At 45.6% G+C, this 27,662-nt stretch overlaps 1 protein-coding gene across 1 annotated transcript in view; it reads left to right on the forward strand.

The window, feature by feature from the left end:
* Positions 1-15,398, forward strand: part of LOC107114878 (pulmonary surfactant-associated protein D-like) — a 16,283-nt gene extending 885 nt beyond the window's left edge. The window contains exons 2-4 of the mRNA XM_015416484.1: positions 2,225-2,323; positions 13,902-13,985; positions 15,019-15,398. Of these exons, the coding sequence (XP_015271970.1) occupies positions 2,225-2,323; positions 13,902-13,985; positions 15,019-15,398 (563 nt within the window). The remainder of the gene's footprint in view (positions 1-2,224; positions 2,324-13,901; positions 13,986-15,018) is intronic.
* Positions 15,399-27,662: the final 12,264 nt, after the last annotated feature.

Raw genomic sequence — 27,662 nt, forward strand, 5'->3', positions numbered from 1 at the left:
TCCTATAAGGAGCTGCGGTGGCTCAAGTGGTTAAGACACTGAACTGCAGGCTGTGGAAGGTCGGTAGTTCAGCAGTTCGGGACCCGAGTTGCCGCATGATGGAGTGAGCTCCCGTCTCTAGTTCCAGCTCCTGCCAACCTAGCAGTTCGAAAGCAAGAAATTGCAAGTGGATAAATAGGTACCACTTCAGTGGGAAGTTAACAGCGTTCCGTGCGCCTTGGTGTTTAGTCATGCCGGCCACATGACCACGGAAACATCTTCAGACAGCACTGGCTCTTCGGCTTTGAAACGGAGATGAGCACCGCAACCCTAGAGTCGGATTAGACTGGCTTTTGAGCAAGGGAACCTTTACCTGCCTCCTATGGTGGCCATTTTGTGTCTGTGTCCTCACCCTGTATCAGAATTACAAAAGTGCCCAGAGGCTCAAAATGTTGGAGACCCCCGGTTACTGGTTGAACCTATGCTTCGTATCAGGACTTCTAAAAAATGCACAACCAGGCATAGAGGGTTGCCAACTCTGGCATGGGAAATTCCTTGTAGTTGGGGGTGTTGCCTGTGGAGAAGAGAATCTGGGGAAAGATTTCACCAGGACTCTATAACATACCATAGAGTTTTCCCCTGAAGGTGCCATTTTTCTCCAGAGAACAAACTTTGTAAAAAGAGACAGGGAGAAAGAGAAGTCTACCTGTCTAACTAGCTAGGAGGGAGTCAGTAATGAACAGTTCTCACAGCAGGAAAAACCCTAACTGAGCCAATCAGGAGACAGGAAGGAGACTATTTCAAAATAGTAGGAAGTCCCTCATCTCAGTATGCTAATGAGTTGTCCTCTCTGCTGCCCCCTTCAGGATGTTCTTGTCATTTTATCTATGCACCATAGACCTTGCATATTCCAGCACCCTGGACCTTGTTGAAGCATGCCCATTTCTCCTTCCTCTTCCAAAGTCCCTCCCTGCAGTCTCTATTGCAACTGGGCTTTTCCTAACCCAACTGTTTCTTAAAACAGAGCTGTTGGATTTTTCATTACTAGAAGAACACAACAAATTTGTCACCATCTTTGGGGACCTTTGACATAAGAGTTCTCTCCACAAGGTGTTTAGCAATGTTTCAAAGATGAAGGGAATCATTCTATGGGGAGATCCCTTTATTTTATTTATTACTTATTTAACAAACTTGTACCCTGTCTTTCTGCCCTTACAAGGGAAGGTGGCTAGCAATTTTAAATGTGCATGGCAAAAAACACATTGAAATCATTTAAATCAACCCCCACTAAACACACATCATTAAAACAATTTTTAAAACAGAGTTAAAATACATACAGAACTTAAAAAAAAAAAAAACCACCCAGCAATTAAAACATAGGTTAGGAAAGTCTTCACCAACTGGTGGAGGATGGCAACAGAAGGGGACAGAAAAATCCACCTTGGGGAGAGAATTCCAGAGCTTTGGAGCCATGGCCTAGAAGGCCCTCTCCTGGGTTGCCCCCTGCCTAATCCCAGAAGTACCCAAAGCAGAGCCTCTGAAGAAGATGGCGGTCGTTGGGTGGTAAAGTGACAAGTCATGCTGTGATATGGGTGCTGCTCCTTGCCCAAGCAAAATGCACAAGAGCATGATCTGCTCACAAGGTAAAGGTTTTCCTTGCTCAAAAGCCAGTTGAATCCAACTCTAGGGGGTGGTGCCCATCTCCGTTTCCAAGCCGAAGAGCCAGCGCTGTCCGCAAACATTTCCGTGGTCATGTTGCCGGCATAACTAAATGCTGAGGCACACGGAATGCCGTTACCTTCCCACCAAAGCAGTACCTATTTATCTACTTGCAATTTCTTGCTTTCAAACTGCTAGGCTGGCAGGAGCTGGGGCCAGAGACGGGAGCCCACTCCGTCACGCGGCACTCGGGTCTCGAACTGCCAAACTACAGACCTTCCGGTCTGCAGCTCAGTGTCTTAACCTCTGAGCCACCGCGGCCCCTGATCTGCTTACACAATCTGCTTATACAAAACCCCAAATTCATCTCCACCTTAAGGATTTGAGATAATAGGGCAGAAAGGACCTAGGACCATTCTCTTCCAATGACGTGGACGACAGCGTGGGTTTCACATTTCGTTTTCTTCAGAATATTCTGTTGAGCAACAATTCGTTCTTGCTGTTGATTGTAATACAAAAATGCCCATCTTCCCCCCCCACACACACACACTTTTCATCTCTGTTCATCTATATAATGAATTGTCAGGATTACGAGGGATACAGGGACCCCCAGGAAAAGCCGGCCCTCCTGGGTCTAAAGGGGATCAAGGTGAACGAGGACCCAACGGTGACAGCGGAGGCAGAGGTAAGATGTCTTGTGGGTGGGGGAATCTATACAGGGAGTGAGTTTTTACTGTATGTCTTGTTTTCCTGCACAAAAGTAATAAGAACGTAGGATGAACTTCACTGGCTCTGTTAGGAGAGAAAACATTTTAAACCAGAGATAAACCTTTAGTAGCACTCAAGGGTATAATTTCGGTATTTTCCCTGTAACAGAACTCGTTAGCAATTTCCTTCCTGACAGCAATTTGCACCCATACGAGGTAGAAGACATGGTCTGGGACCAGATATGAAAACTTGATTAGATTTCATGAGCAAGTTGTGTTAACCTGCCTTGTCAGGTCAACCCCTTAGCTGCGAGAGAGATCTTTGATTTTTGCTCTGGAGAGGACATTAGAGAAAACCAGACACGCTTGTAAGTTTATTTATAAGTTTATTTTGAACATGATTCTTAACAAAGGCCTTTCTCATAACCACCTTCAAAGGTTCAAGAAAAATACATTGTGCACATTTCTTTAATCCACATCCTTATGCCTTTATTTCAACTTAACCATTACTTAAGATAAATGGGAAGCAAGGACATCACAATAACAGGGCAGCGTAACAGTAGCATAGTCTTACCAATCTTAACGTGAAGCTTGGAGAGAGATAGAGAGAATCTCACCTTCTCTGGTTTTCCTGTGAAGTCCGAAGTGAGGCAGGAGAGAGTGCAGGTGCAATCTTCTCTTGACCTGACTTCCATTGCCCACCTTCGTTAACCAATCAAAACCCGTTTCACGCCCCAGACCTTTGCCCATCTTCCATAGTCATCACTTTCCATGAATACCTTGTTTTTCGGGGACTTCCCGTCTGGAATGTTCCCTCGCGCCGATACGTTGCATAAGGCATCGTTTGCCAAATGTCACTGTGACCTTCTCTAAGGGAAATTGTCTGGGTCTAGCTATGATTCGGTAATTCAGTTATTTTCCGGGGGTACTTGCCCAAGCTAAAGTTCCCCTTTTCCTTTCGTTCTTAGCTGCTCTCTGGCCTAGCAATCCTATTGCTTCTTAGCGCAGAGGTCATTGCTATAGATAAGCCCTACAGCTCACAAGAGACCCTCCCATATTGGTATTTCCAAGCACATGTATAGGTACGCACATTCCACACTTATTGATCCCTTGTTGAGAGAGCAAGCAGGGAAATCTGATGAATGCAAAATTATTTTTTTATTATCTACTCGGAACCAAATGGTGATTGAAACTATGACCAAATTTGTGTACCTTGCAGTTTTTTGTTGTTGTTGTTGTTCAGTCGCACAGTCGAGTCCGACTCCACCTTCGTTAACCAATCAAAACCCGTTTCACGCCCCAGACCTTTGCCCATCTTCCATAGTCATCACTTTTCATTAATACCTTGTTTTTCGGGGACTTTCCGTCTGGAATTTTCCCTCACGCCGATACCCTTGCGTAAGGCATCTTGCGCCAAATGTCACTGTGACCTTCTCCTCTAAGGGAAATTGTCTGGGTCTAGCTATGATTCGGTAACTCAGTTATTTTCCAGGGGTACTTGCCTAAGCTAAAGTTCCCCTTTTCCTTTCGTTCTTAGCTGCTCTCTGGCCTAGCAATCCTATTGCTTCTTAGCGCAGAGGTCATTGCTATAGATAAGCCCTACAGCTCACAAGAGACCCTCCCATATTGGTATTTCCACGCACATGTATAGGTACGCACATTCCACACTTATTGATCCCATGTTGAGAGAGCAAGCAGGGCAATCTGATGCATGCAAAATTATTTTTTTATTATCTACTCGGAACCAAATGGTGATTGACACTGTGACCAAATGTGTGTACCTTGCAGCTAGGAGGCGAGCAATGTCTCAGCAGACCGGGCCTTGACTGTTCAGACTGTTTCCTTCCCATTATAATTCGGTTGTTAGGCCAATAAAGGTTGTTTGTTCGTTGGTTTGTTTAAAAGTACCTATTCAAGGCCCCTTTGAGTTTCCGGCTTGCTCAAGCTAAGTGGTTCTCCTGCCGCCTCAACTGACCCCACTTAAGAGGATACCAATAAGTGTCAAAAGAAAGAGAATATCAGTTTCTGACCTTGGGGTCACGGGAATTAAACAAAAGATGTTTCAGGGGTGAAAGTTCAAAGATTTGCCAATATTTGTTGTGGCTCAAAAGCAAGCCATTTCTTCCTGCCCCAGGAATGTGTGTGTGTATATAAACATAGGCAGATATGGAGTGGTTCACCCCATCTACTTCATGGGCTCTGTCTTCTTGCTCTGCCTTCTTGGTGCTTGGGGGGGGGGTCCAACAGTGGGAGGGCTTCTAATGTCCTGGCCCCACTGGTGGACCTCCTGATGGCACCTGGTATTTCTGGCCACTGTGTGACACAGAGTGTTGGACTGGAGGGGCCTTTGGCCTGATCCAACACTGGCATCTCTTATGTTCTTATGTTCATGCATCTCACATTGGGGGGGGGGGGGGTTTCCAAGATAGCTTATGTTGCATTACAGTTGTTAGTCTTGAAGTTTTCTTTAAAGTTAGGGTTGCCAGCTTTGGGTTGGGAAATACCTGGAGATTTTGTGGGGTGGAGCTTGAGGAGGGCAGGGTTTGGGGAGGGGAGGGGAGAAACCTCAGTGGGTTACAATTCCATAGAGTCAACCCTCCAAAGCAGGCATTTTTCTCCAGGGCAAGTGATTTTGGTTGTCTGGAGATCAACTGTAATAGTGGGAGACCTCCAGCTAGGGTTGCCAGGTCCCCCGGGGAGGCGGAGGAATCCCCGCTCGATGGGTCCCTTGCCCACCGGCCTGGATCGGGTCACTGGGCGGAACCCCACCCCCAAAGTGCCAGGCATGCGGAGATGTGCCCAGTGTGATGACATCACCCGGAAGTGATGTCATCATGCCGGGCATGTTGTGGGGAAGCACTCTAGCATTCAAGGGAAAACTCTATGGTTTTCCCTCGAATGGTAGTGGTCCCGCCCCCAACACGCCCAACACAATGATGTCACTTCCGGGTGACGTTATCGCGGCGTGCAAGAGAGAGAGAACTCCCGGAGACGGCCCTGGACTCCCCCTGCTATTAAACTGGTAAGACTCGGCAACCCTATCTCCAGCTGCCACCTGAAGGTTTGCAGACCACCAAAAGAACTGTACTGATAAAGTAGTAGACAACACATTGTGTCCTTAAAATGAATTAGTATTTTCTTTTACAGTCCCTTTTTTTCACAGAAGTTATGAACCACTCCCTCTTTGTCTCTTAAGAGCCCAGCAAGAGAGCCGAATTGAAGCAAGATAGACTGCAAAGTCAGAGTTTTCTAGAGCTTTGGGGCTCCACCATTGAGACAGTGGCCTGAAGAAGACAGAGGAAACGGACGGCAACCTAGGCAATCCGTAGCCACTTCATTTCTGAGTGTGTTTAGAGAAAAAGAGGGAGTGGTTGATAACTTCTGTGAAAGAGAACTGTAAAAGAAAAGACTCATTCATTTTAAGGACACAGTTTGTTGCCTAATACTGTATTTGTACGGGGTTTTTGTGGTGGTTTACATACCTCCATATGCTGTACATCCATTGGTGGCTGTCTGCCACCAGAAGGTTGGCAGCCTTATTTAAAGGGGGGTCTTTAAGATGGCTCTTCTGCAAGAGTCTAACACAACTGGCCCTCTGGAACCGAGGAAGTCAGTGGAAAAATACTTGCCTGTTGCTGGGTTTTTTTACTAGCACTGGAGAAAGTTCCTCTAGGTTAAAAAAAAAGAAAGAAAATCTTACCATGTAACCAGGGTTTAGTCTAAGCTTTTTATCACTACTGCACAGGTTGCCAGCCCATTGTCTGCCCATGAAAAATATCAGATACTGATATAATTGGGGGGGGGGAGAGAGAAAGTGAAAATGGGAAAGAGCAGAGAAAGAGATGGACAGGAAGGGAGAAAGGAAGGAAGCAAGGGAAAATACTGAATTAATGCCGTCTCAATCCTCTCCAGCAATCATTTGCAAGTGGATTTTGCTGTTTCACACAGTAAAATCCAATTGCAAAGTGTGTTGAAAGGAGATTGAAAGCGCATTGTTTAGCATATGTGAAAGCGCCCCCCTGAGGAAGTTTGGTGAAAGAAAATAGTAGAGAAGGGGAATGAAAGATGGAGGTGTCTTGAAAGTAGGGCTGCCAGACCCCAATTCCCAGAGGGGGTTCCCCCTGCTTTGGGGGGCTCCAATCCACCCCCAAACAGGGACGTCGCCGGGAGATGCCCCAAACACAGTGATGTCCCCCAGAAGTGATGTTATCACATCAAGGATGTTGGGGGGGGGGGTGACGCTCTAGTTTTGAGGCAAACTCTATGGTTTTGAAGCACATGTGCCAGGAGATCCCGGAGGGGAGCCTGGATCCCCCCCACCGGCAGCCAAGTAGGACCTGGCAACCCTGCTTGAAAGAATGGGGGGGGGAGAAAGGGAACATTCCTTCCCCAGACTATTTAAGGATGAGATTACCTCCCTTTCGTTACCTACCCTTGGGTATTGAGGCCTCCTCCTCCTCCTCCCACAAAAAGTGCAGATGAAGTGATGCAACCCTTCCCTCATAAGAACATGAGAGACGCCAATGTTGGATCAGGCCAAAGGCCCATCCAGTCCAACACTCTGTGTCACACAGTGGCCAGAAATACCAGGTGCCATCAGGAGGTCCACCAGTGGGGCCAGGACATTAGAAGCCCTCCCACTGTTGACCCCCCCCAAGCACCAAGAAGACAGAGCATCACTTGCCCCAGAGTCCCTATTTATACCTTATATATATCTATACCTCCCCCCGCACTACCAGTGACTAGAATCCTCCTCCTGTGACTCAAGGGCTCTTGTCATGAGTACAGTCGCTATGAAGACTGAGGTTTAAAATGCTGTAGTGTGCTGTCTAGTTGGACCAGTGTTGGTCTCCCCCGCAGCCTCCATCTCATAGATAGGCCCTCAGTGGCTTCTGAAAGCAGTCGCTCCAGATGAGCCTTGAGGAGAAAAAAAAGTTTTATTTGCATTCTTGGATGGAATAGTCCCTTGACTTGAGAGTCCCTTGGACTGCAAGAAGATCAAATCAGTCCATCCTAAAAGAAATCAACCCTGACTGTTCCCTGGAAGGCCAGATAATGAAACTGAAGCTCAAATACTTTGGCCCCCAAATGAGAAGGGAGCACTCACTGGAGAAGAAGACCCTGATGCTGGGAAAGACTGAAGGTCAAAGAAGACGGGGACGGCAAAGGATGAGATGGTTAGACAGTGTCACAGATGCAACGAACATGAAGTTGAGTCAACTTCAGAGGATGGCAGAAGACAGGAGGGCCTGGCGGGATTTGGTCCATGGGGTCACAAAGAGTCGGACTTGACTGTGCGACTGAACAACAACAACAATGGAATAAGGTTGTTCAGTGAGGAGGCTTGCAACTATATAGTCTCACACACAGCATCGGCTGTGCTCACGATTGTAACATGTTAGTTAATAAGGTATTTATTTACTTCATTTATACCGCATCTTTCTCTTCAATGGGGATCCAAAGCGGCTACATATTCCTCCTCCATTTTTTTCTTCACAACAGCCCTGTGAGGTATGTTAGGCTGAGTGTGTGTGACTGGAAATTAGTTATAAAGAACTTGTGTATAACTGAGAAGATTGGTTATCACTAGGGTTGCTCTTTCTCTTCAATGGGGATCCAAAGCGGCTACATATTCCTCCTCCATTTTTTTCTTCACAACAGCCCTGTGAGGTATGTTAGGCTGAGTGTGTGTGACTGGAAATTAGTTATAAAGAACTTGTGTATAACTGAGAAGATTGGTTATCACTAGGGTTGCCAGCTGAGCTCTGAGCAGGAGAGAGAGCTGTGAGAGAGGTGAGTGGGTTTCTTTTACTTGCTTTCAGCTGAGAGAATTCAGCTAAGGATATTTTGTGGGAAAACTGTGTTTAGCAGTGTGTGGAAGCACTTAGAGTTCTTGCAGAGTCCTGGCTGATTGAGTGTGGGAGAGGAACGGGCATTGTTTGACTGGGATTGCCTGTAATTGAGAGGAAGTGGAAGGGGCATTGTTTTGCCTGTGATTGAGTGCCTGGGTGAATTTGAATTTGAATAGCTGCTGCCTGACCTCTGCTGGGGGAGGCCTTTATTTAAGGAAGCACCTTGCCAGAGGCAGAGGAGACCAGCTGAGCTCTGAGCAGGAGCAGGAGAGAGAGCTGTGAGAGAGGTGAGTGGGTTTCTTTTACTTGCTTTCAGCTGAGAGAATTCAGCTAAGGATATTTTGTGGGAAAACTGTGTTTAGCAGTGTGTGGAAGCACTTAGAGTTCTTGCAGAGTCCTGGCTGATTGAGTGTGGGAGAGGAACGGGCACTGTTTGACTGGGATTGCCTGTAATTGAGAGGAAGTGGAAGGGGCATTGTTTTGCCTGTGATTGAGTGCCTGGGTGAATTTGAATTTGAATAGCTGCTGCCTGACCTCTGCTGGGGGAGGCCTCTATTTAAGGAAACACCTTGGCAGAGGCTAAAGGGCTCTTTGCCTGTGGCTCTTAGCCTAGGGACTCTTGGACTAGGGGCTCTGTAAGAAGCCCAAAAAGAGCCAGAAAGACAAGGCCCTAGGCTCTTTGTCTTTCCAGTAAAATAATTTGACTTTGATAACAAAAACCACATAAATACCAAGGGTTTAAAAGGGGGATTATATTTATTTATTTTAAAAGAATTATGAAGCCAGAATGCCAGCAGGGGGTTGGGGGCTATCCAGTGTTTTGCACGGAGTGTCACATGTATGACTATCTGCCCACTGGGCAGAAGTCTTGGGTGTGCCCTCGGTGCAAGGAGCTCCTGGTTCTCAGGGAACGTGTGTGCTCCCTTGAGGCCAAGGTGGCTGACCTGGAGAAGCAGAGACAGTCAGCTAGGCGCACAGAAAAGACTCTCGGGGACTTGTTAGCTACGTCCCACTCTGGATCTGGCAGCCCCGCTGCTGTCAGGGAGCATGAGGGTCTAGGGGAAACAGGGCACCGTGCTGAGGATAAGGGGAATGTGCCCTCAGAAGGGACCTCTTCCCCAGCTGGTGAGCGGCTCTCCTTTTGCACCAAGGAACCATCCCTGAGCAGGGTGGGAGGGGGGCTCTTGGTAGTGGGTGATTCGATCCTTAGGCAGGTAGACAGCTGGGTGGCGAACCCGCGTACTGACCGTATGGTGACTTGCCTGCCTGGTGCGAAGGTAGCGGACATTACGCGTGTTTTAGATAGGCTGGTAGATAGTGCTGGGGAGGAGCCAGTGGTCGTGGTGCATGTCGGCACCAACGATGTGGGGAAATGCAGTCGTGAGGTCCTGGAGGAGAAATTTAGGCTGCTGGGCAGGAAACTTAGGTCCAGGACCTCCAAGGTAGCCTTCTCAGAAGTGTTACCTGTTCCACGCGCAGGGCCGGAGAGACAGGCAGAGATCAGGAGTCTCAATGCGTGGATGAGACGATGGTGTAGGGGGGAAGGGTTCAGGTTTGTTAGGCACTGGGATACTTTTTGGAACAAGAGGGAGCTGTACAGGCGAGACGGTCTCCACTTGTCCCGAGAAGGAACCAGGCTGCTGGCACTTAAAATCAAAAAGGTGGCAGAGCAGCTTTTAAACTGAATATTGGGGGAAAGCCGACAGGAGATGAAAAGTCTCTGGTTCGGGTTGGCTCATCTGAGAGAGGTGAGGGGGTACCGGTTGCTTTTCTACAGGGAGGTGGATTGAAATTGTCCACAGAGGCCATGGCTGGTGACATGGACTGCCGGACAACGACTCGAGATAGCAAGAGGAAGGATGCAGGCTTAACTTGTAAGGGAAATTACAGCTGTTTCTATACAAATGCTAGAAGTGTCCGAGGTAAAATCGGGGAGTTGGAGTGCTTGGTGTCGGAGGGAAAAATAGACATTGTGGGTATTTCTGAAACTTGGTGGGATGAGGAAAATCAGTGGGACACAGTGATTCCCGGTTATATATTATATCGGAAGGATAGGGGGGGAAGGGTTGGAGGTGGGGTAGCTCTGTATGTCAGAGAGGGTATAAAGTCTAGAAAGATTGAGAGGCTAAGTGAATTGGATTCGCTTCTGGAAGTTCTATGGGTTGAAATAGGGGGGCCAAAAGGAAACTTAACACTGGGAGTTTGTTATCGCCCACCAGATCAAAAGATAGAGGAGGATTATAAAATGATGAATGCCTTAAAGATAGCAACTAGACAAAAACACTGTGTAATAATAGGTGATTTTAACTACCCACACATTGATTGGGTCAATATGTGTTCTAGCCGGGAAAAAGAGATTGAGTTTCTAGACACTCTAAATGACTGTGCTATGGAGCAGATGGTCACGGAACCTACCAGGGGAGAGGCGATCCTTGATTTGGTCCTAAGTAACACTCAAGACCTGGTGAGAGATGTAAAAGTGATTGCACCGCTTGGAAACAGTGATCATAATGTTGTTGAGTTCATCATTTGTACAAATAGAGAATTGGCCAAAAAGACTCACACAACCATTTTTAACTTTAAAAGGGGTAATTTCTCTGATATGAGGGGACACGTGGGGAGGAAACTGAAAGGAAAAGTAGAAAGGGTCAAAACAATTGGGGAAGCTTGGGATCTATTTAAAACTACGATCCTAGAAGCTCAAAAAATATATATTCCGCAGGTTAGGAAAGGCACAAACAGGTATAGGAAAAAGCCTGCATGGTTAACAAACAGAGTAATGGAGGCTGTAAAAAGTAAAAAGAATTCCTTTAAGCAGTGGAAAGCTAGTCACAGTGAGGCTGATAAAACGGAACACAGGCTATGGCAAATAAAATGCAAGTCTGAGGTCAGGCAGGCAAAAAGGGAATATGAGGAGCATATAGCAAAAAACGTAAAAACCAACAATAAAACTTTCTTCAAATACATTAGAAACAGGAAACCAGCCAGGGAGGCAGTGGGGCCCTTGGACGACCAAGGGGTAAAAGGAGTATTGAAGGATGATAGGGAAATGGCTGAGAAGCTAAATGCATTTTTTGCCTCCGTCTTCACTGTGGAAGATGAGAAGTGCTTGCCCACTCCAGAACCACTGATTTCAGGAGGGGTGTTGAAAGACCTGAGTCAGATTGAGGTGACGAGAGAGGAGGTCCTAAAACTGATAGACAACTTAAAAACTGAAAAATCACCAGGCCCAGATGGCATACATCCGAGAGTTCTGAAAGAACTCAAATGTGAACTTGTAGATCTCCTGACAAAGATATGTAATCTTTCCTTAAAATCTGCCTCCATTCCTGAGGATTGGAAGGTAGCTAATGTCACTCCCATCTTTAAAAAGGGTTCCAGAGGAGATCCGGGAAATTACAGGCCAGTCAGTCTGACGTCGATACCGGGTAAATTGGTGGAAACCATTATTAAGGAAAGAATTAGTAGGCACATAGATGAACAAAACCTATTGAGGCAGACTCAGCACGGTTTCTGTAAGGGAAGATCTTGTCTCACTAACCTGTTAGTGTTCTTTGAGGGGGTGAACAAACATGTGGACAAGGGGGATCCAATAGATATTATTTACCTTGACTTCCAGAAAGCTTTTGATAAAGTTCCTCATCAAAGGCTCCTAAGTAAGCTCAAAAATCATGGGATAGAAGGACAAGTCCTTTTATGGATCAAAAACTGGCTAGTTCATAGAAAACAGAGAGTGAGTGTAGGTGGGCAATTTTCTCAGTGGAGGGTGGTAAGCAGTGGGGTACCGCAGGGATCAGTACTTGGTCCACTGCTTTTTAACTTGTTCATTAATGATTTGGAGATGGGAGTAAGCAGTGAAGTGGCTAAATTTGCGGATGATACAAAGTTGTTCAGGGTGGTGAAAACCAGTGAGGATTGTGAGGCACTCCAAGGGGATCTGTCAAGGATGGGCGAGTGGGCGTCAACATGGCAAATGGGGTTCAATGTGGCCAAGTGCAAGGTGATGCACATTGGAGCCAAAAATCCTAAATATAAATACACATTGATGGGGTCTGAACTGGCAGAGACTGAGCAAGAGAGAGATCTTGGAGTTGTAGTGGATAACTCACTGAAAATGTCGAGACAGTGTGTGACTGCAATAAAGAAGGCCAATGCTATGCTGGGGATTATTAGGAAGGGTATTGAAAACAGATCAGCCAATATAATAATGCCCCTATATAAATCAATGGTGAGACCTCATTTGGAATACTGTGTGCAGTTCTGGGCACCACACCTTAAAAAGGATATTATAGCTTTGGAAAAAGTGCAGAAAAGGGCAACTCGAATGATAAAAGGGTTGGAACACTTTCCCTATGAGGAAAGGTTAAAGCGCTTAGGGCTCTTTAGCTTGGAGAAAAGACGACTGAGGGGTGACATGATCGAGGTTTATAAGATTATGCATGGGAAAGAGCAGGTAAAGAAAGAGGTACTTTTCTCCCTTTCTCACAATACAAGAACTCGTGGGCACTCCATGAAACTGCAGAGCGGTCGGGTTAGAACGGATAAAAGGAAGTACTTCTTCACCCAAAGAGTGATTAACACATGGAATTCACTGCCACAGGAAGTGGTGGGTGCTACAAGCATGGACGGCTTCAAAAGGGAATTAGATAAGCATATGGAGCAGAGGTCCATCAGTGGCTATTAGCCACAAGGTATAGCTAGGGGCTCTGGGGCAAGTGATGCTCTGTCTTCTTGGTGCTTGGGGGGGGGGGTCAACAGTGGGAGGGCTTCTAATGTCCTGGCCCCACTGCTGGACCTCCTGATGGCACTGGTATTTCTGGCCACTGTGTGACACAGAGTGTTGGACTGGATGGGCTTTTGGCCTGATCCAACATTGGCGTCTCTTATGTTCTTATGTTCTTATGTTCTTAGCCGCAGTGGGGGACTGGTGGCTGGAGTGCGCGCGTACACGCCGGGCACGCTGGGGGCGGGGCCATGACCATCCGAGGGAAAACCATAGAGTTTTCCTCTTATGTTCTTATGTTCTTAGCCGCAGTGGGGGACTGGTGGCTGGAGTGCGCGCGTACACGCCGGGCACGCTGGGGGCGGGGCCATGACCATCCGAGGGAAAACCATAGAGTTTTCCCTCGGATGACCGTGGTCCCACCCCCAGTGTGCCTGGCGTGGTCGCGTCACTTCCGGGTGACGTGCACATCGGGGTGGGGTTCCCCCCGGGGCCCGATCTGCCAGCAGCGGGGAACAGGCCTCTGGGGTGGGGTTTTCCCCACCCCCTGGGGGGACTTGGCAAGCCTAGTTATCACACCCAGGGCACGGCCTTCATAATATCAGTCGTTCTGGTTATCCTTCAGTGTCCTTGGAGACCTTGTGCTTTTTGTCCTGCCTAGTTCAGGTTTTACCACAGAGTTGTCAGCAATTCCTAGTGAGGCATGAGGTCATTTCCAGGGTTTCTCCAGAAGTGATGTAATGCCGTCGTGCTGACAGTGATTGTTTACTTTATTTTTCTAGTGGCAGGCAATGGGAGCTGGGAGTGGGAAATCTTCAGCTCCTCAGAGGCTTCCTGGCAAGCCAATGGAAAGCCAGTGTTGAAGTCAACCTTCCAGAGAAATGCAGCCATGGGGAATGAGTCTCCAAGGATTGATTCTTCAGGATAGGTGAAGGAAGAAAAAAAAATACATAAATACAATATATATTTTTTTCCTTTTAGAACTTGAACTTCTTAAAACTCAAATCAGTCATTTACAAGAACAGATGAAGGATTTGCAGTTGACCGCAAGTAAAACCTCAACAGGTAAGGCAGAAGGCTGTATAGGCATCTGTGAATCACGTTCCCTGATGACATACAATGTTCTCATTATTAAACCCAGGCTTGTAGCCAGGGGTCATTCCATAGAAAAAGAGGTGCAGGAGCTCATTAGCATAACTCATTAGCATAACTTATTTGCATATGCCACACACCCCTAACATCACCGGAAGTGTGTCAGAAGGCAACACCGGCTGCTCAGGCTCCACTGGACTGTTTTGGATTGCTAGCTATTGGGGGGGGGGACGTGCAGGTCTGTCCTCGCAGAGGAGGGAGAGCTGGTACCTGAATCAAACTTGGTCTTAAAGATGCCACTGGACTGTTTTGGATTGCTAGCTGGGGGGGGGGGGCGCCGTTGTGATACCCACCCCCGTATGGTCTTAAAGGTGCCACTGGACTGTTTTGGACCAGGGAGCAGGGGGTGGGGCTTGTTGCATGTGCCCGCCCCCTGGGCTCTTTACTGCCGGAGCTCTGCTCCTATGCGCTCCTGCAGGAAATGACCCCTACTTGTAGCTACAGTAGGGCATTTCTTCTTCCTGCTTTTCCGACTGCAGAAGCAGAAAGAAAACCCAGAGAGCCCACGCCTCTCCAATAGTCAAAGAGGTGCGGGGGGAGGACTTCTCTCTCCCCTGCCCCCATCCTGCTCCCTCCCATATTTCCTGAATCCCCACCACCCAAATTTTCTGGCTATGCCCCTGATTAAACCCCTCATATGTGTAGCAAAATGTGCAGAACAATTTCAGATAAATTGGGCTGTTAGCCACAAGGTATAGATAGGGACTCTGGGGCAAGTGATGCTCTGTCATCTTGGTGCTTGGGGGGGTCAACAGTGGGAGGGCTTCTAATGTCCTGGCCCCACTGGTGGACCTCCTGATGGCACTGGTATTTCTGGCCACTGTGTGATACAGAGTGTTGGACTGGATGGGCCTTTGGCCTGATCCAACATTGGCATTTCTTATGTTCTTATGTTATGATAAAAATGTGTATGGAAGAATTAATTTTGGTTTGTATTCTTTGCCAGTCTTTCTAGGCCAAATGTTTCCAAACAGCACAGCAGCAAGAGAGAAAAAATTTGTAACCAGTGGAGCTGAAGGGAATTATCAGCTTTCAAAAACCACGTGTTCCCATTTCGGCCTGCAAATTGCTTCACCCAGGGACGACAAGGAGAACAAGGCTGTGCAGAGTCTGGCCGCCAAGTTTGGGAAAAACGCGTTTCTTGGAATGAATGACCAGGAAACGGAAGGCGTCTTCAAGCATTTAAACGGCGATCAAATGGCATACTCAAAATGGGCCCCGAATGAACCGAATGGAGTCCATGAGGACTGCATAGAAATATACCCGGATGGCAACTGGAATGATGTTCCATGTGGTTTGAGCCGGTTAATAATGTGCGAATTTTAGTCTGCCTATGTCTAGATCCATTAAGGTGTATTCAGAGATCCATTACTTACCAACTTTGTGTCTCATTTACCACACGGAGAGGTTCACATGAAAGCCAGTCTTCTGGGAAAGTATACGTCACATATCCAGGTGGCATCGCATTGGCCAATAACATTCCTACCACAATCACAGAGCTGTGCTAGACCTTTCACAGAATTTAAATTCACTCACTTCCAAGAGCAAGGTTCCAAAATCAGCAAAATCACTTGCAAAAATTAGCAAGCAGTAGAGGAGAAAGAACTAGTAAATGTATCCTGAGATCATGACACAATTTGTCTATTAATATGCTAGTACAGTGTAGCATTACTAACAACAAAGCTAGTGGAGGTGATGGTATTCCAGCTGAGCTATTCAAAGTCTTAAAAGATGCTGCTGTTAAAGTGCTGCACTCAATTTGACAGCAAATTTGGAAAACACAACAGTAGCCACAGGATTGGAAAAGGTCAGTATACATTCCAATCCCAAAGAAAGGCAATGCCAAGGAATGTTCAAACTATTGCACAATTGCACTCATATCACACGAACCAACTGGCTAAACAAAGTTTGGGATCACCTTATATTAGAAAAAATCACTGACCGTTTACTTCAATCAGACCTAAAACATCCAATTTTACAGAGAAATGGACTCCATTCATGGAATATATCTCAGCTTCGGATTCTCAACCGCAAAACTCTTTATACTTAAAATTACTAGACTACTAAACTTTACCTTTTTGACCATACTTCAATGCCTAGTTGTGAAATTGTTTTGATATAAATTAAGGGGACACAAGCTATAACTTCTTTGCTTCAGCTCATTTTTATAGTTATATAAACACAAGGGTTACAGGTACTACTTTGAGCTTGTTGACAACAAAGTAAAACTACTAGTACTATATTGGTTTGCAAACTTTGTATGCTGTTTATGCTGTTCTGTAAGTTGAATACTACTGAATGTTACTTTTGAGAAAAAACTAATAAAAATATTTTTAAAAAAACAATCGCACAATTGCACTCATAATATATATGCAGAGTACATCATGCGAAATACTGGCCTGGATGAATCACAAGCGGGAATTAAGACTGCTGGGGAAAAGATCAACAACCTCAGGTATGCAGACGATACCACTCTAATGGCAGAAAGGGAAGAGGACCTAAAGAGCCTCTTGCTCAGGGTAAAAGAGGAGAGCGCAAAAGTGGGCTTGAAGCTCAACATCAAAAAAACTAAGATCATGGCATCTGGCCCCATCACTCCTTAGCAAATAGAAGGGGAAGTCGTGGAAGTAGTGATAGACTTCACGTTCCTGGGATCCCAGGTCACCGCAGACTGTGACAGCAGCCATGAAATTAAAAGATGCCTGCTCCTTGGGAGGAAAGCACTGGTGAACCTAAACAGCATGATAAAAAGTAGAGACATCACCCTGCAAACAAAAGTCCGCATGGTCAAAGCAATGGTATTCCCAGTAGTCATGTATGGCTGCGAGAGTTGGACTGTAAGGAAGGCCGAGCGCCGAAGAATAGATTCTTTTGAACTATGGTGCTGGAGAAGACTCTTGAGAGTCCCTCGGACTGCAAGAAGATCAAATCAGTCAATCCTAAAAGAAATCAACCCTGACTGTTCCCTGGAAGGCCAGATAATGAAACTGAAGCTCAAATACTTTGGCCACCAAATGAGAAGGGAGCACTCACTGGAGAAGAAGACCCTGATGCTGGGAAAGATTGAAGGTCAAAGAAGACGGGGACGGCAAAGGATGAGATGGTTAGACAGTGTCATAGATGCAACGAACATGGAATTGAGCCAACTTCAGAGGACGGTGGAAGACAGGAAGGCCTGGCGTGATCTGGTCCTTGGGGTCGCGAAGAGTCGGACACGACTATGCGACTGAACAACAACAACAGTGTAGAGATGCTGTGTTTTGAATATACCGCGCTACCAGTCCTGTAGGCTTACAAGCATTGTATGCTTAGAGAATATGAAATTATGTGATTTTTAAAAATATAATGATACAACATTTATATGTTTAGGTGATGAATGACGTGAAGGCATATTTGATTGTTATGAAATCAACTTATATTGTCCAACCAGTTGTTATTTCAAGATGGGTAGCCGTGTTAGTCTGTCTGTAGCAACAGAAAAGAGCAAGAGTCCAGTAGCACCTTACAATCTGCTAGTAAGAATTAAAAAGTTGTTATTTTTAAAATATATCAAATTATAGAAAGCCTAAACGAGAGAAAAAAAATTGTGAACATATCAACTGAAATGGCAAGAAGAATGCGGAAAAACACTTACCACAAAGACTTGGCATATGATTTGGAATAGCTATGAAAAGAAGTCTCCTATAACAGCAATTAAACTGCAGACTTTTAAAATTATGTTGCATTGGTAATGTACTCCATCACAATTATCCCATGCCTCTAAACTTATACAACCCTATTGTTGAGAAACATGTAAAAAACATTGGCTCATATTTATATTGCTGGATTAATTGCCCTAAAATTAAGACATTCTGGTAATGAGACGTGTACAAAATATTACTGGATACATAATTCCTATAAAACCAGAAGCACTCCTTTTAGACCTCAGATTAGATGCTAAAATCCTTTATACAACAAACAAAACAATAGAAATATTATTATTTGCCACCAAAACAGCTGTCGCCACCAAATGGAAATCTGATTGAAATCCCACAATAGATCTATGGCATAATAAACTTTGGAATACATACATTATGGCAAGATTCACAGAGATGTTTTAGGACCAATAGAATCAGCTACAGATCATAATGATTTTATTTCGGTATGGTTCCCAATATTAGAGTACTTGTCTCTCAAAAAGAAATTCCTGCTATAATAGATGAGATGCAGCTTTGGTAACTCACAATGATGTTTAGTCTAAGTTAGGTATAAGAACATAAGAACATAAGAGATGCCAATGTTGGATCAGGCCAAAGGCCCATCCAGTCCAACACTCTGTATCACACAGTGGCCAGAAATACCAGTGCCATCAGGAGGTCCACCAGTGGGGCCAGGACATTAGAAGCCCTCCCACTGTTGACTGCCCCCCCCCCCAAGTACCAAGATGACAGAGCATCACTTGCCCCAGAGTCCCTATCTATACCTTGTGGCTAATAGCCACTGATGGACCTCTGCTCCATAGGCTTATCTAATTTCCTTTTGAAGCCGTCCATGCTTCATTGTATAACTGTTCATTGTTATTTCATAAAATGTTATGTGTAAGCATAATGCAAATATGTCTGTAACACTATGTTAAACTTGTAAAATAATTATTGAAAACTTTTTGTAGTTATTCAGTTGCACTGTCGAGTACGACTCTTCACGAACTCATGGACAACATCATGGCAGGCCATCCTGTCTTCCGTCATGCTCCGGAGTTTGCTCAATTTCATGTTCGTTGCACTTATAACACTGTCTAACCATCTCATCCTTTGCCGTCCCCTTCTTCTTTTACCTTCAATCTTTCCCAGCATCAGGGTCTTCTTCTCCAGTGAGTGCTCCCTTCTCATTTGGTGGCCAAAGTATTTGAGCTTCAGCTTCAGTATCTGGTCCTCCAGGGAACAGTCAGGGTTGATTTCTTTTAGGATTGACTGATTTGATCTTCTTGCAGTCCAAGGGACTCTCAAGAGTCTTCTCCAGCACCATAATTCAAAAGAATCTATTCTTCGGCACTCGGCCTTCCTTATAGTCCAACTCTCACAACCATACATTACTACTGGGAATACCATTGCTTTGACCATACGGACTTTTGTTGGCAGGGTCTCTACTTTTCATCATGCTGTTTAGGTTCACCATTGCTTTCCTCCCAAGGAGCAGGCATCTTTTAATTTCATGGCTGCAGTCAGCGTCTGCAGTGATCTTGGATCCCAGGAACGTGAAGTCTGTCACTGCTTCCACAACTTCCCCTTCTGTTTGCCAAGGAGTGATGGGGCCAGATGCCATGATCTTCGTTTTTTTGATGTTGAGTTTCAAGCCAACTTTTGCGCTCTCCTGTTTCACTTTAAGCAAGAGGCTCTTTAGGTCCTCTTCCCTTTCTGTCATTAGAGTGGTATCGTCTGCATATCTGAGGTTGTTGATGTTTTTCCTGGAAATCTTAATTCTGATTTGTGGTTATTTTTTAAAAAAAGAGTCCAATAGCACCTTAAAGACTAACAAAATTTGTGGCAGGGTAGGAGCTTTCATGAATCACCAAAGAAGTGAGCAGTAACTCACGAACGCCGATAACCCTGCCACAAATTTTGTTAGTCTTTAAGGTGCTACTGGACTCTCGCTCTTTTCTACAATTATTATTTAATTGCCTATCCAAAATAGTCTTGCTTGTGTGTTTTACATACTACAAAATCATCTCCAGAAGACTTTTTCTTGATACGACGTGAGGCCAATTTCAGGTTACTTGGAATCTTCGCAAATATTTTGAGAAACTTAGTTTCATTCTGTTTCAGGCTGGTCTGCAGTAGAAGAGCTGAATTCGAGTCCAGAGGCACCATTGAGACTGTTAGGGAAACAGACTTATTTATGAATTTATATCTGCTACAACAAGCACCATATGAACTGTGCACTCACTTGTATGCCACCAGCCAGAGAAAAGCTGTTTGGAAGCACCTACCGTGTGACAGAGATTTCACATAGGAAGAAACTTGCCTGCTTTCTGTGTTAATGAGGCACGCACACACATACAGCTAGCAAAGCATTGTGGGGACAAGACGAACATGGTGGGCCTTTGTTAGCAGAGAAACGACAACTCTGCTGAGAGACTGGGTGTCATGTTCTACAGAGACCTGATCTGCATTTGAATCACCGTTTCCCGTTGAAAGGTGCCTGCAGCCTTTGCACAGCAAAGGGAAGAAGCTGACCACATGGCCAAATGGTGTCCATGAGATAGAGTATAGAATTTAAAATATCGTCACCACCCATAATATCCCGCCCCGTGCTACATGCAGCCAATAAGGAGATTTCATGGGATGGATCAGTATGTCAGGTGAGATCACGAGCAGGCAGGATGGCCCCACCTGGAAATTTCACTATGGCTGCGGTCACACGTAACAGAAGCCACACAAGTGAGACGGAAAACAGCCGGAGTTTCCGGGCGCGATCTCACCAGCACATCTGGGAAGCGTAGCACTCCCGTGGCTCAACCGAGGCTTCCAGCCGAAACTGCGTGGCAAAAACCTAGTACCTTGGAGGTACTAGTTTCCGGAAACTGCGGGGCAAGGGCGGGCGTCTGATCGCGTTTCCGGTGGCATCCGGCGCCCGCCCATGTCCCCTTGCAAATAAGGTGGGGTTTTTTTGTCCAAGTCTCTGTGGATGCGCATGCGCACCCAACGGAGCATGCGCATTTGTCATGTACACAAAAATAAAAAACAGTTTGCCGCAGCGCGCGCTTCTTCGTCGCGCGCCGGCTTGTCCTGTGATCGGCACCTCTCCCTCGCCATGGAACCTCCACGGTACCTCCACAGGACCTCCACAGGAGGTCTGATCGCGTAACTGCGCAGTAGTTTGCCCCAGGGCAAACAGCCACGCTTCTCCTCTGCAGGTTCCTGCCCGTGTGACCGGGGCCTATATAACGCAAAGCACGCTTTCAGTCAGAAGCCATGCTTTGAGAGAGCGAAAGAGCTGCTGCTGCAGCTGCTGCTACCGCTGGCCGGCTGGCCATGCATCCTACCCCCCCTACCCCCATCTTTCCTTGAGGAAAAGCTCTTTGTCTGAATCTCTCTAAGTTGCCCAGTTAGAGACATTCAACCACATTAGCCAACATGTTTTGGCAATGTGGAAGAGCAACAGACCCCAGGGATCCCTCCCCCTCTCCCTCCAATCATCACTGCAACAGACCGGACTTCTAGAATAGGTGAGCATAAATCTCTTCAGCCATCTCCCCACTTCTAAGTAACTAACTAGCTAATTTTGATATCTAATCTGTAATTCTAAAGGAACTCGTATGCTTGTTATATGTGAGACTGATGCTGTTGTATGACTGATTTTAAATACCTTAAGTAAAAAGAATCTTTGTTTTGGAAGAACACCCGTGTGGTCTCCATTACTGGAACTCTGAGTTCAGGCAAAACTCTGGTATAGCTGGCCCACACTCACGTTAAATAAGGCATTTGGGTTAACAGATAATAGATAAGGCATTTGGGCTAACAGAGACCCACAAGATTTTGAGGGTATAAGTGTTCAAGAGTAAGATCTCCCTTCATCAGATACAAAGGGAGCTTTGATTCTTGGACTCTTATACCCCAGAAATCTTGTTGCTCTCTCAAGTGCCACTGGACTCAAATCTACCTCTAGACACTTCTCTGCTGGCACAATTTTGTCCCCCCCCCCTTCAGGCCAGTTGGTTAAGATGCTGAACTGCAGACTGGAAGGTCGGTAGTTTAGCAGTTTGAGACCCGAGTGCCGCAAGACGGAGTGAGCTCCTGTCTCTGGCCCCAGCTCCTGCCAACCTAGCAGTTCGAAAGCAAGAAATTGCAAGTAGATAAATAGGTACCACTTTGGTGGGAAGGTAACAGCATTCTGTGTGCCTTGGCGTCTAGTCATGATCATGGAAACGTCTCTGAACAGCACTGGCTCTTCGGCTTTGAAACGGAGATGAGCACCACATCCCTAGAGTCAGATTTGACTGGCTTTCGAGCAAGGGAAACCTTTACCTTTACCTCGAGCCAGTTGGCATATGAGGGTTCTTTCTTATAATGTAGGGAACAAGGAAGTGGCCTTTGAAAAATATGACTGGAATTCCTCAAAAGTGTTTTGGGTCAAAGCAGAGAATCCCCATGAGTCTCACCTGAAGTCATCCACATTGTACTGCTTATGAGCAGGAGCACAGTGGTAGGTTTAAATGCCCTCCTCCCTGTTCAGACTTTTCTGTCTCCTTCTTCCTCCCTCCCATTTGGTGTTGCAAAGAGTATATGGTGGGTGGAACCATGCCCCCTGGATGGGTGACAATCCCCCTCAAAGTTGGCAATTATCATTACAGTCTTTGACATTCTACTCCTCTTTGGTCAGTCAAACTTGCTTACACAGCACCACCTAGTGCTGCCTTTGGGTAGATTGCAAACACCATTTTTAAGATGTTCCTTAAAAAAACCACCATTTTAAAGATGTTCCTTAAAAAAAAAAGACTACATGTGCAGCTTGACTGGTGGAACAACATTCTTCTGGAAGATGCGCTGTTTGCAAAATCACTCCAAGCTAAGCCACTGAAACCAATGAATGCAGATTGGAGTAACTCTGCTGCGGATCGCACTGATCTATACAACTACAAAAGAAGGTAACCAAGATGATTTATGGAGCTGGAGCATCTTCCCTCTGAAGAAAAACTGAAGAGTCTGGGACTTTTCAGTTTAGAAAAAAGACGACTTGACTTCCGGTTTTGGCGTCTTGCATGGTGGGCGTACTCCTTTGGAGCTCTGATGGGAGTGGCCTGTGACGCAGTGGACAGGAGGGGTGCCGGTTCATTCGGACACCCCCCAGAGTCCTTGGAGGGGACTCCCAGCCTGAGGCGTGAGAGGTGCCTCTCCCAATGAGCCAAGGGATCAAGGCTCCTCTTTGCCCCGATAGGTCTTGCTGCCACAACGCCATCTTGGTTCTAAGAGGCACATACCGGATAAGCGAACAAGTGATCAAGCGAAAATATAAAGCTCTCCCTACCTTTCCAGTGGAGGAATGAAGCATGAGTGTTAATTCCTTCATGACTGGTTCTTTGATAAATCGCATATCCGAAGCCCCGAATAGTACTGACAGAGGGGGGGAGCTAGCTTATATCGCCCCTATAGAACTTTAAGCGAAGCTGTTTAGCGAGAGGGTCTAGGAGAAGCGTTGGTGGTTGACTGTATCAAGTAAAGTACAGATCAATCAAAGCGAGCCCTTGAAGCAACTTTTATTGACTTTTTAAAAACTTCCCCTAAAATATAAACAATGACTGGGCGGGCAGACAAGATGGCGATGAGACCAAGACATTCTCCGTGAGCTATAAGATCAATACATCTGGCTTCTAAACTGGAAGTAAATCCTGACTTTCTGAACATGTTGGCTACTGCATTGCACCCTCTACTGGAGCAGATGACTAATCTCAACAAGAAATTTGATGCGCTCCAGAAACAGCTTGATGAGGCGAACTCAAAAACAGACAAGACTGTTAAATCAGTAAAAAAGGTTGAAGCCAAAATAAAAATGATTAATCAAAGACTGGAGGTGATGGAAAAACAAAGAGCCTCTGACAAAGACCAACTTTTAAGACTACAAATTGAAATCAGTATTTGTTCTGAGATTTCAGGGGGTTCCTGAACAGCGTGGCAAGAATCTGAAAGAAATCCTAAGTGAAGCGTTGGCCCCAATGACAGGTTTAACCGCGGATATACTGCAAAGTGATATGGATATGATCTATCGAACATATCCAGAATTCATCAAGAAAAAGAACCTGCCTGGGGAGATAGTGGTGAGATTCTCGAAAAGATCAACAAGAGATGTGGTGCTCAAGGCCACAAATGGGACAACCCTAAAAATCAAAGACGAAGAAATCAAAGCCTTAAAGGACATTCCATTTGAAATAAGAAAGAAGAGGACCCAATATAAAAATGTAACTGGCTTTTTACAGAAAAACACCACCCCATATAGATGGATAATACCTGAGGGATTTGTCTTCAACAACAAAGATTAAAAAGAAAAGATAGACTCTGTTTTCAAAGCGAAGATGTTTCTGGAACAGCAACAAAAACCAGTGAGCAAAAAAGACACAGTAGAAAAACAAGATATTGAAGAAAAATCCAGCACACATGAGTCGGGAGGTTCAGAATCTACAGCGAGTAGTAACCCAGAAGAAGACTTGGAATCAGAACTAGGGGTGGCAGCCCCCAAAACTCTGAAAGTTAAATGGAAATTTGATAAGAAGAAAGAGCAAGGGAAGAAATAGATATAATAGAATTGTATAAGCTTAAAAGTTTTCATGGTCTGATATGTATCTACTTGATTCAATAATTTACCCACCAGTTTGTAATAGAAGTGGTAGAAACTATCTACATTCTAAAATTATTCTTTTATAGAGAAAGCCTCGTCTTAATATGCATTCATCATTATATATGATCCTTGTACAGCTTATTTTAGTTAGTGTTGTTAGTGTTTGTAGTATATGTAGCAAGAAAATAATTTTAAAAATTCAAAAGAAAAAAGATGACTTAAGGGGGGACAGGATAGAGCTTTATAAAATTGTCCATGGGGTGGAGAGAGTTGACAAAGTGGATTTCCCCTCTCCCAAAATACCCGAACTTGAGTGCATCAAGTGAAGCTGATGGGCAGTAGATTCAGAATGGACAAAAGAAAATACTACTTTACACAGAGAGTGATTAAATCGTGGGATTTGCTGCCAGAGGATGAAGTGATGACCACAGGAATAAAGAGCTTTAAAGGGGGATTAGATAGATTCATGCAGGATAAGTCTATCAATGGCGACTGAAGGGAACCTCCACATTCAGCAACACTAATCATTTGAATCCCAGAGCCAGGAGGCAACCTCAGGGGATGGCCTTGACCTCTGTGCCCTGTTGTTGGTCCTCCAGAGGGTCTGGCTGGCCACTGTGTGAAAACAACAAAAGGCTCACAGTGTAGTATTTTGTTGTTCAGTTACACAGTCGAGTCCGACTCTTCGTGACCCCATGGACAAGATCTCCGCCGTCCTCTGAAGTTTGTTCAATTTCATGTTCGCTGCAATTATGACTGTCTAACCATCTCATCCTTTGCCGTCCCCGTCTTCTTTGACCTTCAATCTTTCCCAGCATCAGGGTCTTCTCCAGTGAGCGCTCCCTTCTCATTGGGTGGCCAAAGTATTTGAGCTTCAGTTTCATTCTCTGGCCTTCCAGGGAACAGTCAGGGTTGATTTCTTCTAGGATTGACTGATTTTATCTCCTTGCAGTCCAAGGGACTCTCAAGAGTCTTCTCCAGCACCATAGTTCAAAAGAATCTATTCTTCGGCGCTCGGCCTTCCTTATAGTCCAACTCTCGCAGCCATACATGACTACTGGGAATACCATTTCTTTGACCATGCGGACTTTTGTTGGCAGGGTGACATCTCTACTTTTTATCATGCTGTTTAGGTTCACCATCGCTTTCCTCCCAAGGAGCAGGCGTCTCTTAATTTCATGGCTGCTGTCACAGTCTGCGGTGATCTGGGATTCCAGGAACGTGAAGTCTGTCACTACTTCCACGACTTCCCCTTCTATTTGCAAAGGAGTGATGGGGCCGGATGCCATAATCTTAGGTTTTTTTGATGTTGAGCTTCAAGCCCACTTTTGCGCTCTCCTGTTTTACCCAAACATTATATCACACACACTATGAGTAATGCACACACTGCAATTGTAAACTGTATTAATATCAATAATGAACATATATATAAATCAACAAAAAACAATGTTGTCAGTCTCCTGAATCAGTTGCAACCTTAAAACCTTTCCATGTGTTTACAAAGAGTTAACAGACTCTGACATCTGCAACCCCCGTGGATCCCTCAGCAAGGAATATATCCAGAATGCCTTAGCTGTTAAATCAAGATGGTATTCTTCAAATTCTGGCTTGTGTTTAATAGTTGGCTTACAGCTTCTAGTCTTTACGGGTCCCATGGTCAGTTCCTGTTTTGGACATCAATATCTTCTTCAGAAGAATTCCTTGAGGTCCCCGTGTGTCAATTTCACTTTAACTGGAAGCCCTCCATTAGAAGAAAGGTTTTTAAATGGAAGGTGTTGCTGCACACTTTCTAGAGACCAATGATTCTCACAACATCAGAATGGGGAAGGGATGTGCATTCAGTTCGGACGAACCGGGCCTGGTTAAAGCCGAATCAGATTCCCTAATCTGATTTGGCTGGCCGAACAAGGATTCCCTGAATGGATGCCATATATTCGCCATCCATTCAGGCACTACACTACTTAACCACTACACCAAACTGGGTAAAAGTGTGAGATCTCCAGCCTCCACCTGGAGGTTGGCACTCCTCAGATCAGGGCTCACCACCATGATACAGTCACCCTGTACGCATTCACAGGAACACGTGAAGCTGCCTTACAGGGGCCCAGTGTCTATTCTGACCATCAGGGTCTCAGTATGAGGTCTTTCATATCACCTATTACCTGATCCTTTTTTTTTTTTCAACCGGGGATGCCAAGAACTGAACCTGGGACCTTCCGCATGCAAAGCAGAAGCTCTGCCACTGAGCCAAGGTGGCCCCAATGTCATGTACTTAGTATATTCAGGGTCAGGGGTCGTTTCGTAGAAAAAGAGGTGCAGGAGCTCATTAGCATAACTCATTAGCATAACTTATTTGCATATGCCACACCCCCTGACGTCACCGGAAGTGTGTCAGAAGGCAACGCCCACTGCTCAGGCTCCACTGGACTGTTTTGGATTGCTAGCTATGGGGGTGGGGGAAGCGTGCAAATCTGCCCTCAGAGAGGAGGGAGAGCTTGTACCTGAATAAAACTTGGTCTTAAAGGTGCCACTGGACTGTTTTGGACTGGGGTGCTGGGGGAGGGGGGCTCTGCAGCTTACCTGGCTGCTTCTTGCTCTGACTGAGGGCTGCTGGGAGCAGGGGGCGGGGCCTGTTGCATGTGCCCGCCCCCTGGGCTCTTTACTGCCAGAGCTCCACTCCTGTGCGTTCCCGCAGGAAATTACCCCTGTTCAGGGTACTCTGACTGTTGTCAGCTGCACATGGATTGCAACACTCGAGATAAAGGGATGAGTTCCACTGGAATTCCTGCTGATAGACACTCAGTGGGTAGAAGCAGAAGGCATCAGGGTGCATTCTGGAGACGGTGAAGGACTCAGATGTTGCTCAAGCATACAGAGGGCCCCGAACTGCATGAGGTACGTTGGCCACTTTTCTCTTCAATGCTGCATAAATAGTGTCCTCCTCTTTTTTCTTTTTTTGTACAAGAGGATACAGATATGACAGCAACATTCTACCCGGTTCAGCCCCAGCCCTTCCATTCCATTTGTCAGCGTTAAAAGGAGTGTGTTTGTGTTACTTACTGTTAGGGATTTACGGTAGTACAAAAAGTTAACTTTAAGGAACAGGAAGCACTAAAGGATTTCTGCAGTGCTTTCATCTAAATGTACTTTCCCCCTCTCACAGCTTGGAACGCACCCATTTGCATTTCAGTGCTTTATGTTTTTCCATCGGTGATTGTCACTGCGTGTTTCGTTCATGGGAATGCTTAGCATTTCAAACCACAGTCCAGACACATAATGGGG

This window comes from Gekko japonicus, unplaced genomic scaffold (genome assembly GCF_001447785.1).
Source record: "Gekko japonicus isolate JY-2015 unplaced genomic scaffold, Gekko_japonicus_V1.1 scaffold2308, whole genome shotgun sequence".
Classification (NCBI taxonomy): domain Eukaryota; kingdom Metazoa; phylum Chordata; class Lepidosauria; order Squamata; family Gekkonidae; genus Gekko; species Gekko japonicus.